This window comes from Rhinatrema bivittatum, chromosome 2 (assembly GCF_901001135.1).
Source record: "Rhinatrema bivittatum chromosome 2, aRhiBiv1.1, whole genome shotgun sequence".
Taxonomy (NCBI): domain Eukaryota; kingdom Metazoa; phylum Chordata; class Amphibia; order Gymnophiona; family Rhinatrematidae; genus Rhinatrema; species Rhinatrema bivittatum.
This window is the reverse complement of record NC_042616.1, coordinates 235,033,316-235,049,735: the sequence shown is the minus strand read 5'-3', so window position 1 is coordinate 235,049,735 and position 16,420 is coordinate 235,033,316. Positions and strand designations below refer to the sequence as shown.

The following is a 16,420-nucleotide window of genomic DNA, read 5'->3' as shown; positions in this document are numbered from 1 at the left end:
GATCTAAAATCCGTTTTTTCTCTTTAAGAGATTGAAAGGGTATTTTTGCAGCAACTACAAATGTTCCTAGATAAAACAAATGCCTTTCACCTGAGACATTCTGTTTTTTTGGGTGACTCAAACTGAAACAGTTCTACTGGGAATGGCAAATGAGATCAGACTGAAAGCAAATTCAGGAAAAGCTGTACTAGTGTGTGTATTAGACATGAATGCAGCCTCTGACACAATAAGTCATGTATTGCTGTTAAATAGCCTATGGGTCTCAGGGGAATAGTATTTAAGTGATTTAAATAATTTCTCTCACATTGAATGTACAAAGTGGACTGGACCTCAAATCATTCCTTTTTCCTGTCTGTGTTTTGTGGGGTTCCATAATGGACAGTTTTGGGACCTGTGCTGTTTCATATTTATTTGCGTTGCATACCTAAATCCCTAAATTCTGATTTATCTAAGGTGAATTGTTGTTTGACTGCTATTGAATCATTGCTGACATATTATAAACAGCAAACTGATTCCTCAAAGTCAGAAGCTGCGTGGGTTAGCAGAGGTGGATATCTATTGACAAGCCATCCATTGGTTGGTATTGCTGTTAAAATAGATTCAAATTTTTGGAATTAAATTGGGCTCAAATTTGTCGAAGGCTGACCAAATCTCTGCAACTGTGAAGCTCTTACTCTTACCTGTGCATTTGAGGCATTCTGTGAAGTGTGTTAGATAGGAGCGGTATGGAGGGAGTTGTTCATGCACTGGATTTTATCACATAGACTAATTTAACTCTTTATATCAAGGCTGTTCTGCATTATTGCTCAAGGGCTTACAGCTACTCTAAAATACAGCTGTCAAGATCTGTTCATAGCAAAGAGGTTTGGCTATGTTACGCCACATGTTGAAACTTTATTGGCTATCAGTGATTTTTCATATTAAAATAAAATTACTATTATTGTATTTAAGAGTTTAAATAGCGGGAACTGCAATACTTGGCAAATGAGCTAGTGCGACATAAACCTGTGCGTACGTTGCATTCTTTGCAAATGGAATTGTTGATTGTTGCATCTCCATATGCTATTAGACTAGAAGGCACGCAGCGTGCTTTGTTCAACTATATGACTCCTGTCTTGTGGAATTCTCTCTCGGTGGATTTAAGAAAAGAAAAAGATTTTTAAATTTCAGAAGGGAGTTAAAACTTGGTTACAAATACATGCATTTGAATGCTAATCACTAGTATTTTACATGATTTTATTGTTTTTAATGCTTCCTCTTATTTTAGGTTTTTGGGAGGAGGGGTCGCTGTGCAGCAAAAGTGGTTGATTTTAACTATTTTGTATTTTATGTTGGTTTATTTTATAAATAATGTATAATATGAGGTAGATCTTCAAAAAATATGCGCGTGCGAACAAAAGTACACCAGATTTTATAAGATATGCACGTAGTCGCGCGTATCTTATAAAATCCAGGGTCGGCGCGCGCAAGGCTGCGCAAAATCGGCAGCCTGCACGCGCCAAGCTATGCAGCCTGCCTCCGTTCCCCCCGAGGCCGCTCTGAAATCGGAGCGGCCTCGGAGGGAACTTTCTTCCACATCCCCCCACCTTCCCCTCCCTTCCCCTATCTACCCCACCCCCCAGCCCTACCTAAATCCTCCCCCCACCTTTGTTGGGCAAGTTACGCCTGCTTCAAGCAGGTGTAACTTGCGCGCGCCGCTCCGGCATCCCCTGGCACAGGCCACAGTGCCGGGGGACTTGGTCCGCCCTCCCGGCCCACCCCGAACCGTCACCACACCCCCGGACCCGCCCCAGACCGCCCCCTGCCCCCGGACATGCCCCGGACACGCCCCCTCCCACCCCTTTTAGGAAGCCCCGGGACTTACACGCGTCCTGGGGCTTTGCGCGCGCCAGTGACCTATGCAAAATAGGTCACCGGCGCGCAGGGGTTTTAAAATCTACCCCTATATGTATTTACATTTTTTATTATTTTAAGCCACATTGATCTTTGTATTGGATTTACAGAAAATCAAAAAAGAAACTAAACTAAACAATGAAGAAGCATATTTTAATTCAATCATAAGAAACATAAGAATTATTAGAAATGCTATTCTGGGTCAGACCAAAAGTCCTTCACCCCAGCATCCTGTCTCCTCCAACAGTGACCATCCAAGTCACCACTCACCACCAGTACCTAACAGGATCTCAAAGTATAGATCCCATCTTTCTAGCTGATAACCAGGGAAAAGCAGCAGCTTTGCTAAGTCTAAATAGCTAATAATGGTTTATGGAATTTTGTACCAGAAAAATCAAGCATTCAAGCAATTGTTTAGAATTTCTTGATAAATTGTGGCAATGATCACAGTGCAATGCAAAAGCAGTTATTATTAAAGGACCCTCATAACATCCACACTAGTGAAATCAATTACACCTATTTGGTGGGTCATGTGTAATCATTAGCCCAGAATGTAGTACTTTTCTTTGTTCGGGTTTTTAGTTATGCAAATCAAACCAGCACTTTTGGGAGTAAGTAGATTCTTCAATCCAACTGCTGAAGTCAACCTGACACAATGTCATGTTTCGAGGCACAGCAGCTCTGCATCAGGGGTTCAATATTGCCACAGTTCAAATCTTAGAATGGTTTTTCATTAATAAAGTATAACCGGTGTGGACTCAAGAGCTGCCGTGTCTCGAAACATGACATTGTGTTGGGTTAACTACAGCAGTTAGACTGAAGAATCTACTTACTCCCAAAAGTGCTGGTTTGATTTGCATAACTATAAACCTGAACAAACCAAAAAACAAGTACTACAGTACATTCTGGACCAATGATTACACATGACCCACCAAATAGGTAAAATTGATTTCACCAGTGTGGATGTTATGAGGGTCCTTTAAGAAAAACTGCTTTTTCATTGCACTGTGTATCATTCCCACAATTTATCAAAAAATTCTAAATAATTGCTTGAATGCTTGGTTTTTCTGGTATTCCATTAGTGCATTCTGCAACTTAACTATTTTGCTGAGTAATTTTCAAATATGGATATTTGCTCCAGAAACTTGTCTACTCCCTTTTTAAAGCCTCCACAACCTATTTTCTCCACATTCTCTGGAAGCAAATTCCACCATTTAATTGTGTACTGAGAAAAAAAATATTTTCACAAATTTCTTTTAAATTTGCTGCCTATTAGCTTTTTGGAATATCCCTTAGTCCTAGTTCTATTTGAAAGGGAATATACCATGCCTTGTAAAGCCATTCTACCCCACTCAAGGTTTTATAGTCTCTATCATATATTCTCTCAGCTCTTCTCCTGGCTGAAGAGCCCTAACCTGTTTTAGCGTTTTCTCATAAGAAAGCCATTTCATCCCCGTTAATGTTTTGGCTGCCCTTCTCTGTACCTTTTGTAGTTCCGCTGTATCTTTCTTTGATATTAAGTGACCAGAACTGCACACAACATTCAAGGTGTGGTCAAACTATGGATTGATAGAGAGTTATTTTGATATCTTCTGTTTTATTTTCTATTCCTTCCCTGATAATACCGAACATTCTAATTGCTTTTTTTTTTTTTTCTGCTGCCATACACTGGGCTGAGAATTTCAAAGTATTGTGAATGTCCACTACGATTCCAAGATTGTTTTCCTAAGTCATTAAATTGAAGTAAACTGAAACTTGTCAATCTATGTGGATGTTCACTTTATTAAATGGTGTTTTTAAAATGTAAATTTATTGTATGCTCTTTTGTTATGCTGTTATTGTTATGCTTGGAAGCTGCGTTGAATCTTTGAAAAATGAAGTTTAAATTTAAAATAGAAAGAGAATGTAAAATAAAACACACATGGCATCATTTTTCAATGTCAAAAATAATTCCTAGACAGGAAAGTTGAGACGGCAGCATTTGCATTTTATCCCTAAAAATCATATTTTTTTTGCATAATTAGCAAATTCTTGACAATTCTATCATTAAATAAAGAAAAAGGCATCTGGAAATTTTAAAATAGTAAAACTGCATAACGATCTCAATGAAGCAGGAACTGAGTACATTTCTAGTTAATTCTTTGAAATAAACTGCTTGGAACAGTATCTATTTTGCATCAAAATTCCACTCAATGACTTCTAGAGATGCAGTTTTACTCTATTAAACAGTATATTTTCAGTATGATATCAAACTATGAAAGTGCAATAATATTTTTAATCCCACATAAAACAATTACATGTAAAACACATGATACCTGCACACATTGGGGCTGATTCTTTAAATTCATGCTAAAAAAATGCATGGTGGCAGTATGTTTTTTTTAATATATATGGCAAAAATGCATTTAATTGCTATTTACTAAGATAAATATATGCAGATTATATGATTCCTATAAAAAAGTAAGCAATTAAAAAAAATGCTTGTTGAAATCTTACCATGCATGCCAGAGGGAAAATGACAATTGAGCAGTAATACTAACTGTACACATGCTATTTAACATCTGTGAGCCATTTTGTGCATGTACATTGCTGCTTTTCACCAGTTTCTCTCCCTATCTCCAAAAGCATTTAAAAAGGAAACAAACACTTGCTCTCACTGTTGGAGCTGCATGCAGAGGACTGGAGTGTAGACGATTCAGTTATGGGGAAAGAGGTGATTGTTGAACAATTGGTTTTGATGTGTTTGTGCTTATTTCCTTTGCTGTTTCTCTTCCTATTGTTTGGTCTCTACATTCAGCTATGTTTATGGTCAGTGTTTATTAGGAATGTGCATTCATTTGAATCAAATGGGTAAAAGGTAACAAATGGGTCCCTAATTGTTTCATTTGTGGGTATATGACATCAATGGATGCATTGATTTTGTGATACGTGCGTGCTGATGCATGCATGTTATAAAATCTGATACCTGTGTGGACACGCATGCACCAATTTTATATGTGCATGCGGGTTTCGACTTATATGTGGAACGGGGGGGGGGGGATTTTATTTAAAAACACTTGGTAACACAACAGGGCCTTCCCCAGTTCCCTCCCAGTCCGCTCCAATAAAGGAGCGGACTGGGAGGGAACTTCCTTAAGTCCCTACCTACCCTATCCCTCTTTTCCCCTCTCCACCCTGGCCCCTAAAATCCATCTTCCTAGGTTTTTTTTTTTTCTTCTTTTTATAATTACCTGCTCCCCCTAGAAGTAGTAAGTAGCACACGCCATCTAACTTCCGGCGCCCACTTTCCCGGGACAGGGCCTAATGACCGCTGTCCCAGCTGGCCTTCGCCCTGCCCCATCCCCGCCCCTGTCTCCTGGCCCGCCCCTTTCACATAGCCTGGCACTTCGGTGCATATCGGGGGATACGCGAGTGGCTGGGCTGTTTGTAAAATGTGCTTGGCGCACAGCCCGGCCACACACACATCCCCGGGTTTTTGCATGCGTAGGCTTCTGAAAATTCAAGCTTAGTAAGTAACACATTATTTATCTTGCATGCTGGAAGGGTAACTTTAAAATAAGTGTATGCGAGCCCATATTCACACGTATATGGGCTCATGTACGTTTGTGAGTGAATTTTATATTGAGCGCATGCAAGTGCATGGGGTGGGAACTCATTTGCAATGGAATAGGAAATCCAGATGATATTTCCTATTTTGTGACATTTCAGGAAAAATGAAAAAAAGATAGGAAAAAATACATATTTTGTTTTGCTTTTCTTATCTTTTAAGGGCAAAGGGAAACTGGCACCAGTTTGAATGAGGGCGGCCACAGGCCTGGAAGTCGGAAATCGCTTCCAGGCCCCCCCACTAGAACACTGGGTGTTTTATGTGAGTCCTGGGGTGGGTCTGAGGGCATGATTTTTTGTATAAATGTTTAAAAAAAATAATAATGGGGCAATGGAATAAAAAAAAACAAAAAAACCTGGAGGTGAACCCAAAATGGGCCACTCCCAGAACAACATTTTTCAAGGCCCCCGCTCCTAATTTGTATACTCAATATCAAATATATGTAGCTTTAGCACAAAAGTCCCATGTTTAGATTGTGCAGAAACATGCACGTGGGTTTCTGAATCTGATCACACATAAACTTGTGCATGTATCAAGCCCTTGTGTGCTTCTGTGACAGACAACTTCCGGTTCTTCCATGGTGGGCGCATTCTGTGACGCCACTGCCCGCTCAACAGCCAAATTTAATCACCAATGACATTGACCAACTTGTGTCCTTGGTAGTGGAGCACAAGAGGGTGCTATCCATATATGAGGAGTGTGCAGGAACTTGTGCCAGAAAAAGGAAGCCTGACAACCTGTCAGACAACTGTTTAACCAGAGAGATTCCTACCCATGTGGGGTAAGTAGAATGTGGATAATGGAGATGAGGACATGTCAGAGAATGCATGGGGGTTCATTAGGGGGGTTATAGGGATATGGGGGTGGGGCATGTTAGGGTTGCATGGGGCTCATTAGGGGGAACCCCAATGTGTCCTACAAATAAGGCAGGAGTCAATAGGTATATCTGGATGCAGTAAAGATGTACATTCCTATAATAACATGATCAATGTACATGTGTTGCCAAAGTAATACAATGCAAGAGTGAAATGTAGGCAAGGATGACAAGGGATTACTTGAACCAATAGTCATTAGTATAATAAAGGTGCACTTATTAGCTGGAACTTCCTCGGAGACATTTAATAGATTTATTGATGGCCCTAATAACAGAGGAAACTATGGCTTCTTTTCAGAAGGGATAGTTTTGGCCCTGTCACATGGTTTCTGTTACTCCCCAAAACTATGTGCTCTATGGAAAGGGATATTCCCATTGGCTGTACTTCCAGCTTGCTCCCTTATGACAAGGGGTAGCATGAAAGTTTATCGAGAGTCCCTGTCCATGGCTACTTTTGGTGCACATGGCAGCATATAACTTCTAGATGCATTAAGGGAGTGGAAAGAACCATGCTACTTACTTCAGACAGCAGTAGAAAACATAGATACATAACATTATGGAGGTCAAAGTAACAATACAGTGCACACTCAACTTGTTATTCCTATTTCTTGTATAGATTGAGGACCTGAAGAAAATGTAGGTGGCTAGACTGGCTGCAAGCTAGGAGGAATGGAGCCATAGGTAAGTTCATGATAGATCTGTCTATGTCTTTTTTCCATCACCAGCTACACTATTGGCTTAACATTCAGCAACACTCTGTCTCTGCCTTAAACTTAAACAAACTCTAATGCAAATATACTGAGGCCTTGGCATTTCTTTGGATCATGGTCTGCACTGTCATGAAGCGTTACTTGGAAGGCACATTCAGTCCAAGTTAGAAACTATTCAGGGTGTTTGTACCCACACCTAAATGTATTAGCATTAAAAGTATATGCCCCCTATGCTATAAACTCTGTACTGCCTCATGGCCCTTGACCCCTTGCTATGTAGACCACAATCCAATGCTAACAACCCTGTCACAAGTGATGAACCATCACATAAAATATTGCTGAACTGAAGCGTCTGTATTGCAAGGAACCATTCTATGGCCTTGCCACCATCTATATCGCATGAGTGTCCCATAGCTAGGACCACTTCCCTTGGTTTACCTCTCTCCCAGAAAAGAAATGCCCTCTAACTGCCTATATGATCATGCATATCACATTCTGTAGCCAATGGTCACACCAGCTGACACATATTTTCTGTTCTCTTCACAGCTGACAACTCCTTCTTGTCATCAGAAGAGGAGGAGGAGCAAGAGGATGAGGATAGCAGTGAGGACCTGGCCCCCTTCTGCAGCACATGCCAGTGCCACTGCTGGGAGGAGCAGGACAAGCCACTGCTACTCCTTCCACCACTGGGGGCCTCAGCAATGGCAGTCTAGTCCATCTACCCTAATCGGAGGACCCCAGGCCAGAAATCCCTCTCCTCATTCCAGTAGAGCCTTTCCCCATTCTGCCCTGAGATAATAGGGATTCTGGGTCTCAACTGGCCAAGGGAGGCCTGGATCTCCCTCTAACCCCTCCCTCCATTATCTGTTGCCCTGCCCAGGGGTTCCTGAGCCCGACTCATTGTCTGGAGTATATGTTCCAGCCAATGACCCAGTGTCTCAGCAAACTTTTCATGAGAGTATGCAGATATTGGTGGAGGAGATGAGAGGGATCCAAGCTGATCTCAGGAGCCTGCTTGGTATGGCGGATCACTCCAATGAGACTGAAGACTACGTAACGGAGGTTTTTTGAGCTCAAGAGTGTGAGGACCCCCATCACATCAACCAGATTCCTAAGCCTGCAGCACCTGCTCTAGGTCCATAGTCCTTTTTATTTTTTTAATGTCTCATCCAATCCCATTTTTGTTATTATAAATGGCAATAGTTTTTTAAAAGTTTAAACTATTTTAATAATTAGATAATAATATTTATATTTTTGTTTATTTTGTGTGTGTCTGTCTCCATTACTAACATTAAAAAATGAAGAAAAAAGGGGAAAACATTAACGACAACAAAAATTGACCCCCAAACACAACATAACAAAAAATGACATGCCTAATATTCTATAGACATAACTGTGAACCACACATAGCCCTGCATAACACTTGCCATGCTGGTTTGTCCACTTATTGTTATACTTCTCTTATCTACCCTTACATCAGCATATGTAGTTGGTTTAGTTGTGTTCACCTTGCACCCCATAACAGCTACCAATAAGGGAGAGACCACAAATTAAACATAATATTTATTTACATTTATTAATCTCCTACTACCGAAGTTCTAGGCAATTTACAATTTAAAACATACATTTTATTTATTTATAATAAAACATAGAACGTAATAAAAACAAAGACTAAAACAAAGAAATAAATCAGTACTGTGTTACAAACATGTCCTGATATTTGTAAAAAAAATAAATAAAATACACCTAGCATATGCCTGACGAAGATCTTGATATCATCTTAGTTGAACATTAAGGGCCGGATTTTAAAACACCTAGGCGTGTAAATCCCGGGGATTTACGCACGTGAGTGGCCTTATGCATAGCCGGGCCTATTTTCAAAGGCCCGGCTATGCGCAAAAAGCCCCGGGACGCGTGTAAGTCCTGGGGCCTCGAGAAAGGGGCGGGGAGGGGGCAGGATGGGGCGGTCCAGGGGCAATGCGGGGCTAGAGGCCCCCGGCCGCTGTGCCTTGGGATCCCATGCCGGCAGGGCGCCGGTGCATGCAACCTGCACTTGCCCTGAGGCAGGTGCAGGTTGCATGCACCGGCGCAAGAGGTAAAATAGAAATTTTGGGTGGGGGGCTAGTTTAGGGATGGGGCTGGTAGGTTAGGGGAAGGGGTAGGAAGGTTAGCTTAGGTGGTAGGGAACTGGGGAAGACTGCGGGTATAGGCGCGCGCAAGTTGCCCAATTGTGCACCCTCTTGCATGCACTGACCCCCGATTTTACAGCATGCTTGCACTGGCATGCGCATGTTATAAAATCATGCGTCCATGTGTGCGCACCGGGTAGCACGCCCACATGGACGTGCACGCACATGTCTGAAAATCTACCCTTAACATTATAACTTTAAAAATCCAGTTTCAGCAAAGAGGGTCACTCACGGTCACAAACAGAAGTATATATCAACAGGTACCACTTATCTCCTCAAAGGGTACCAGATGTAAGTATAACTAAGCCACAAGCATTGTTTTTGTGTATAAAGTTTCCAGCATGTTAGGTATCCCCTTAAATATCTTTACAGCATAGGGAGATAAAGAGCAGACAAGAGGCGATCCTTTCCTAATCACTATACTTGACAACAGAGAAGAGGTGTGATCTAGATGTGCTTGTAGGAGCTGCATTTATCTGAAGTAGGCTGTTGCTTAAAGATCTATTAAGAAACGCCAATAGACTTCAGATGTAACAGAAAAGAAATGGAATATTTTTAATACTACAAAGACAGAATGCCTACCAATCTTACAACAGGTGACATATTAATGACCAGCACCCAGCCGACCCCTTTCCATGCTCACACTGGCTATCCTTACAGCTAAGGACCTGATTTTTTGCTGAAGGCTCTAAGATCCCATCTGCAAATCACTTAAAATTCTATACCAAACATATAGCTCTCAAATGCCTACTTTCAAATGACATCTGCCTGCTAGAAAACTGCTAGCCTTCAGTTCTATAAAACATCCAAGATCATGTGCTTTTTGAGGACTCTTAGACCAACGCTCCCAGCTGTCAGCAATCTTTGACTTCTTGGTGATTAAATTAGCTGGCCCCTCATTCACTTCCACCACTGGTAAATGGACTGAACTAGAGCACAGAACTGATTTAAGGGAATCTTCAGAGCTTGTATAGCACCTGAAATTTGGTCTGAAGTGTAATTGCCATCAGCTATTTCCCATTCATACTGAACTAAGAGGAGAAAGGATCCAAACGCCCATGTCCTGCCACCAAGTTAGCTGGATAATGTTTTAGTCAGATAACACATTATTCAAATATCTTGTGGCTGGTCAGCACATCAGGAATTTCAAATCCTGCCATTTGCCCAGCTAAGTTAAAATATAGGCTTAATTTTTAAGTGTTGCTTATAGTAAAAGGCCCATGCACACATTTATTTATTTATTTAGATTTATATTCCGCTTTTCGCACTTTTTCAGCGCTTCAAAGTGAATTACATTCAGGTACTGTAAGTATTTTCTTAACCCCAGAGGGCTCACAGTTTGTACCTGAGGCAATGGAGGGTAAAATGACTTGCCCAAGGTCACAAGGAATGACAGCAGGACTCGAACCCTGGTCTCCTGGGTCATGCATGAGCGATGCAGATTTTAAAAGCCACTAATTATATGCGTATATGTGCGTGTGCGAGCTAAAAAAAAAAAGGAGTTTAAAGGGGCGGGGCATGTTTATGTGCTAAATTTGTATCTTAAAACCGCCCGCCACAGCACGAGATGGCCTGTTAACTACATATATTTGCTGCTGCCGCTGCTGATGTGGAACAAGTCTGTAGATTTCACATGATAGGGGAAGGGGCCTGGTCAACTGGAGGGAGTGTAGGATGTAAAACTAGAGAGGTCTGGATTACCTCGAGACTGGTGGACTAATAGTAAAACCGGGAATGTCCTTCACATGAGCATGCTTTAAAATCCGCTTACCTACTTGCCTTAAAGCCGACAAAGCCCTAAGGAAGATATGCAAAGTATGTTTGCTTGAGTAACCGCTTAAAATAAGGATCATATTTATATAAGGTAGGCGTATTTTAATTCAAATGCTCATAAATGCGGACATTTTAAAATTCCAGCATATGTTAGCTCGTGTACACGTACATGTGTATATGGGCAGCCATGCTTTTTTTTTTTTTTAATTAACCATTTAGCTGGACAAATGATGTTGAATACAGGCCTCAATTTCTTTCAGGTTCCTAAAAGTTCACATACCTGTATATGGTTGACTTAAGAATGTTATTGCTATTTTTTTCTCATGTAAAAGACACCTGAGCCTTTGCAAATCACTCTTGTAATATACAAATCAGTTCAATTGAATGGTCACAGATTACTACAGAATGGAGAAACTCTTTGAAGATAAAATTAACATTTCTTAACACTAAGCAACAACTAATAAACATAATTTGCAAATGCATTCATGCAATGCATTTCTAAACTAGGGGCTTATCATTGTACTTCATTATTGCTTACAGAAAATAAGACATTATATAGTGATGGTACGAAATTGTACAGTATAATGTCTCAATGAAACATGATTCATCTGACATTTTTTGTTTCAATTTAACAGTTATTAACAATTCTGTTTAACTGTTCATGTTTTGGCTTAAAGTACTGTCTCAATGTTATATGTTTTTCAAAGTGTGTAAAAGTTGCATGACCACTTTGTTTTCTTCAGGTTGTCTCTAATTGATAACGCTACATTCCAGTGTTCTTTCAATAAGGGTACCTACCTATAAAAATATTACCTTATAAAAAAACATCAATGTTTTGACCAAACTGAATGATGCGTTTAAAAAAAAAAATTGCCTGTGCTACTCTTTTATTTAGAGCAGGGGTGGCCAACTCCGGTGTTTGAGTGCAGCACACAGGCCAGGTTTTCAGGATATCCACAATGAATATGCATGAGACAGATTTGCCTACAATGGAGGCAGCTCATGCAAATCTATACCATGCATATTCATTGTGGATATCCTGAAAACCTGGCCTGTTTGTGACTCTCAAGGGCCGAAGTTGGTCACCCCTGATTTAGAGGGATCAATGCAGCAACAAATATTGAAATTCAAATAAAAAAAAATAATGTGCACTGAAGGGTTTTGAAAGATGCAGTATTTGGGGGGAGAGGAAAAGGAATTTTCTAGTTTGTCATGAACAGGCCAAGTCAAGGAAAAGTCTTAATTTTATGCACATGACAAACTAGCATTAAATGTTATATCCCTAGCTGGGTGAGGATTGGTAAATAAAGAAGCATGGAGTGACAAAACTATTCAGTTATTGTCTACCCTATCTGCAAACGGGATTTTTGAGAAATACGCAACTATGCATATGGAGCATGAACAGGTTAAATACTTTAATCTCTCTCCTCCATAAAACAAGTTGCATATCTGGCTTAGGTTAAAAGGCAATATGAGTTTATTAATTAGACAGAGAACATTTGTCATCAGCTCAAAATCTTGAGTTTTCAATAGTGCTTGCTGCAGTTGGAAGTTTCTAGTAATAAAAAGTCACTGGAAGGTTCTGGCCCCATGGCCCATGAGATTTGAGGTTGATTCCCCATACCTATTCCTGATCCTCATGCCAGTAGGAGCTAGGGACACTCTGGGGGTTAGAGTTTATGGTTCTTAAGAGAAGAAGAGCAGCCAGCCATCATTCAACAGTCACCTATGAGAAGAGCTCACTCTAGGTTACCCACTCCAATGTGATTATTGTCGCACAGCTGTTGCTGGAATGGCTGAGCTAGATGGCAAAGAGGATAGAGATTAGAAATGGATTTTAAAAAATCCTACATTGCCAAGAACAAAAGCCTGTGGTGCCAGAGTACTGTTTGATGATGATTTTGATTAGGTTAGAAGTCCAAGGGATAGGAGGAGACTGAAGGGCAAAAAAAAAAAAAAAAGGTACATTTAAATAAAATAAAGTCACTGTAATAGCAACTCTTTGAACTACTGTAGCACAGCTGACTTGAGGGGCTCTCAGATACAATTTAACTGTTTCACTGAACAACTACGATATCTATTTTCTGCTGGCTAATTGTAGGGTATTTTTCAGCCACAGCCTAGTAAATTAGGTTGTGATTGAAAAGTATTCTAAATTATATTAGCTGGTTGGCTACTATGTGGCTTAATGAATAGAGACCTCAGTTTAAAGACTGCTGCAAATGACATCATAAGGAGTGGGAGGGTGGAACCATCAGTGAGGCTGCGTCTGATAAGGCATCTGGCGGGGCAGGCATTAGCTGGCAGCTGCAGGGGATCAGATGCAAAATGTTTTACCCTTTCCTGCGGCCACAGCAGATGGAACAGCGGTCTGACCTTAAGGTTAGATGCCTATGTTTTACAGGCTAGCATTAAAAATAAATATTATCCAGCAAAGCCTCTGGGGCTGCCTGCTTTATGAGCGGCTAAATTTAGCTACACTATACATTGCCTGACTGTTGCTAGTACTATGACCATATCTCCTATTTAACAGCTAATTATTATGATACTATCTGATGCTATTTCTTTCATTACAAACAAATTAAAAAAAAAACCAACTAATTGAGAAAAGGAACATTATTAAATGATATAACAATTGTTACCCAGGACTGAGAAGGTGAAACTCTGGGCTTGCAAATTTTACTGTGAAAATCTATTGAATAGAATAGAATCAAAACGAATCATGGTTTTCCTGCTTCAAGTAATGAAACCACATCAAGGGCATCTGATGTCATTCCAAAGCATTCCCCTCCGTTCTGAATCTCATAGGAAGCTAGAGAATATTATCCTTTGGTAATGGCAGAGAACTGCGTAGCTCTCTTCTATCCAATTGGAACCTGAACAGTGCTTTCCCTTTGAATTGCCCATGCTAACCTTGCCTCTGGAGTTCCTGTTTTTCTGTTCAGTGCGGGTGACCTCAGTGATAACCCCTTTGAAGCTCTGCATTACATTTCCTATTGTCAGACTAAACATGCGACAAAGAGAAACAATGACTGCCATTGCTTCTCTATTTTTTAAACATTTACATTTGAACATAAAAACTATGCCAAAAGTTATAAATATTGCTTTATCAGCTTTTGGCTATCAAAATGGCTACTTTTAATCCACTGAAAGAGTTTGCACGATATGATTGCTCAAGGCAAGTTAAAGTGCTGGATGGTGATTAGAATTTCCTGTTAACTGAAGCATAAGCCATTTAATTTATCTCATACATGTTTATTTTGCATATCATGGAAACCTCCCCAGTTTACGCCACTTGAGCACCAAAATTGCCCACTCCTAGTTTTTTAACCTGTGCCAAAAATTAAATAGACTTGCATTATTGATGTGCTGGGGTAAGGGAATGAGATTTTTCAAAGCATCATTTTAAATAGAAGCTGTGGTTTGGTCAACGATTTTTACATAATGGTACCCATTATTGAAAGGTGGTCTGTATTTGTACTAATACAGAGAATGCTACTTTAGAAATGAGCCTGATTGCACGGTTCATTTTGTTCTCCTTTGTAGAGCCAGGCTGCGGCCCACTACAAAGGCACAAAACATGCCAAGAAGCTCAAAGCACTGGAAGCCATGAAAAATAAGCAGAAATCTGCTGCTACCAAGGACAACGCAAAGACTACCTTCACCTCCATCACTACCAATACCATCAATACCAGCTCTGACAAAACAGGTTAAGCGATAATCTTTGTTGTTGTTGGGTTTTTTTTGGGTTTTTTTACTTGTTGAACTCCCTGTCTGTTTGGTTTTGTGCTTGCCACATTGATTCAGGCTGGATCCAGCTTTCCGCAGAGTACTGATCTTTTTTTTTTTTTTCTTCAATACACTTTTGTGAGTGACATAATAAATAGAAAGACAAACTGACTTCTCTTTAATACAGAGAACCTGACATTCTACTAAAAGGGCAGAACATAAAAATAACTCCATGTCATGAGGAATATATATTTATAGAAATCAAACTATGAAATGTGTACTGGCTGGTGTAACTTTTCAGTTCATGTGTGGCATTTCTCTCTACAGACCCGTCTACTACAGTATTTTACAGTTTTTAACTGCAGCTCCCCCCGCCCACTGCTAATCTCACTGAGTTTAGGAGGTTCAGATAACACCATTATGAGCAAATAACTTGCTCTTATGAACAATAAACAGTATGTTACAGTATTTTTCACAAAGAACACATTGCATGTTTCTGAGACTCAAACTGGAAAATCGCACCATTCCATGTACAGGTAAGTGTTACTGAGTGTTTATTACTGCGATAATAATTTTCATAGTAAAAGTATAAGCTATAAAATGTCGGTTGTGTAAGGAATTTATTCTTCAGTGAAAAAGTCAAGGCAGTGAGAATGAACTGAAGCTATGACGAGAATTGCATGACTCGATTACATTTCCATGTTTCTGAAATAATACTATACATTTTGCTCCTACAACAATAAATATTGCTGGAACGCATGGTAGAAAATATGTATATGCAGGCCAAAGTCTTAAGCAATAGTTATTACATCTAATATCTGAAAGGACTGCAGTTTAAAAAAAAATATTGAAATCCTTTGGTCAGGGATTTAGAGGATCATGGCCTCCTAGAATAGGCTGCTTATAGAAATTTGATTATATCAATTACAAGCCTACTTTGGATGACTTGGGGATCTAATTACCAATGAAATGCCACAGAAATGAAGACTACTAGCTATATTTGCACAAAATTTCAGTTTCTCTGATATTCTGAGCATGTTCAGCCCCACTTACCTTGGCATTTTAGAGCAACTGTCAGTAGGGAAGGTCAGGCTGAACGGTTTCTGAGTGTTGGGAGCCAGTTGTAGTGCTGGAATCCAGATGTAGAAAATGTAGGCAAGGGCAAAAGTGATAATGAGAAAACACAATAAAGGATTATTATAAGCACCATGGAGAGAAGAAAACAGCATGGAGGGGAATGACTGTGGAAGGCAGTCTCTCGCAGATGCATACTCAGTGAGACACTGTGCCAATCCTAGACCAAAGGGCTGCTATTTTTCATTTGTTTGTATTGCATCCTAGTAGGTTGTAGCTGCCTGACATTGAGTGGCTAGCACCAGAAGTAAGGGCAGTTACAGCAGCTAGTTAGTCACTTATTTCACTACCAGGGCCCATCATCCAGTTTACAAACACAAATATGTGCCTTTCCAAAGCCATGCTCAGGGTGAGTTACAATTCAGATACAGTATGTAGCTCCCTGCCCTGCTTACATTCTAACAGGACAAAACAAAAATTAAGGAATCCACAAGGACAGGAAGTCAGTAGCAAGAACTACAAAAATACAAATCCTGAAACATGAAAGGAGTGGGAAACAAAGCTCAAAGAG

The 16,420-nt window shown here is 40.1% G+C and overlaps 1 protein-coding gene across 5 annotated transcripts in view; it reads left to right on the top strand.

The window, feature by feature from the left end:
• Positions 1–16,420, top strand: part of ZNF385D (zinc finger protein 385D) — a 931,570-nt gene that overhangs the window by 685,704 nt on the left and 229,446 nt on the right. For all 5 annotated transcript variants that reach the window (XM_029589293.1, XM_029589289.1, XM_029589292.1 and 2 more), the window contains one exon: positions 14,593–14,755. In XM_029589293.1, the coding sequence (XP_029445153.1) occupies positions 14,593–14,755 (163 nt within the window). The remainder of the gene's footprint in view (positions 1–14,592; positions 14,756–16,420) is intronic.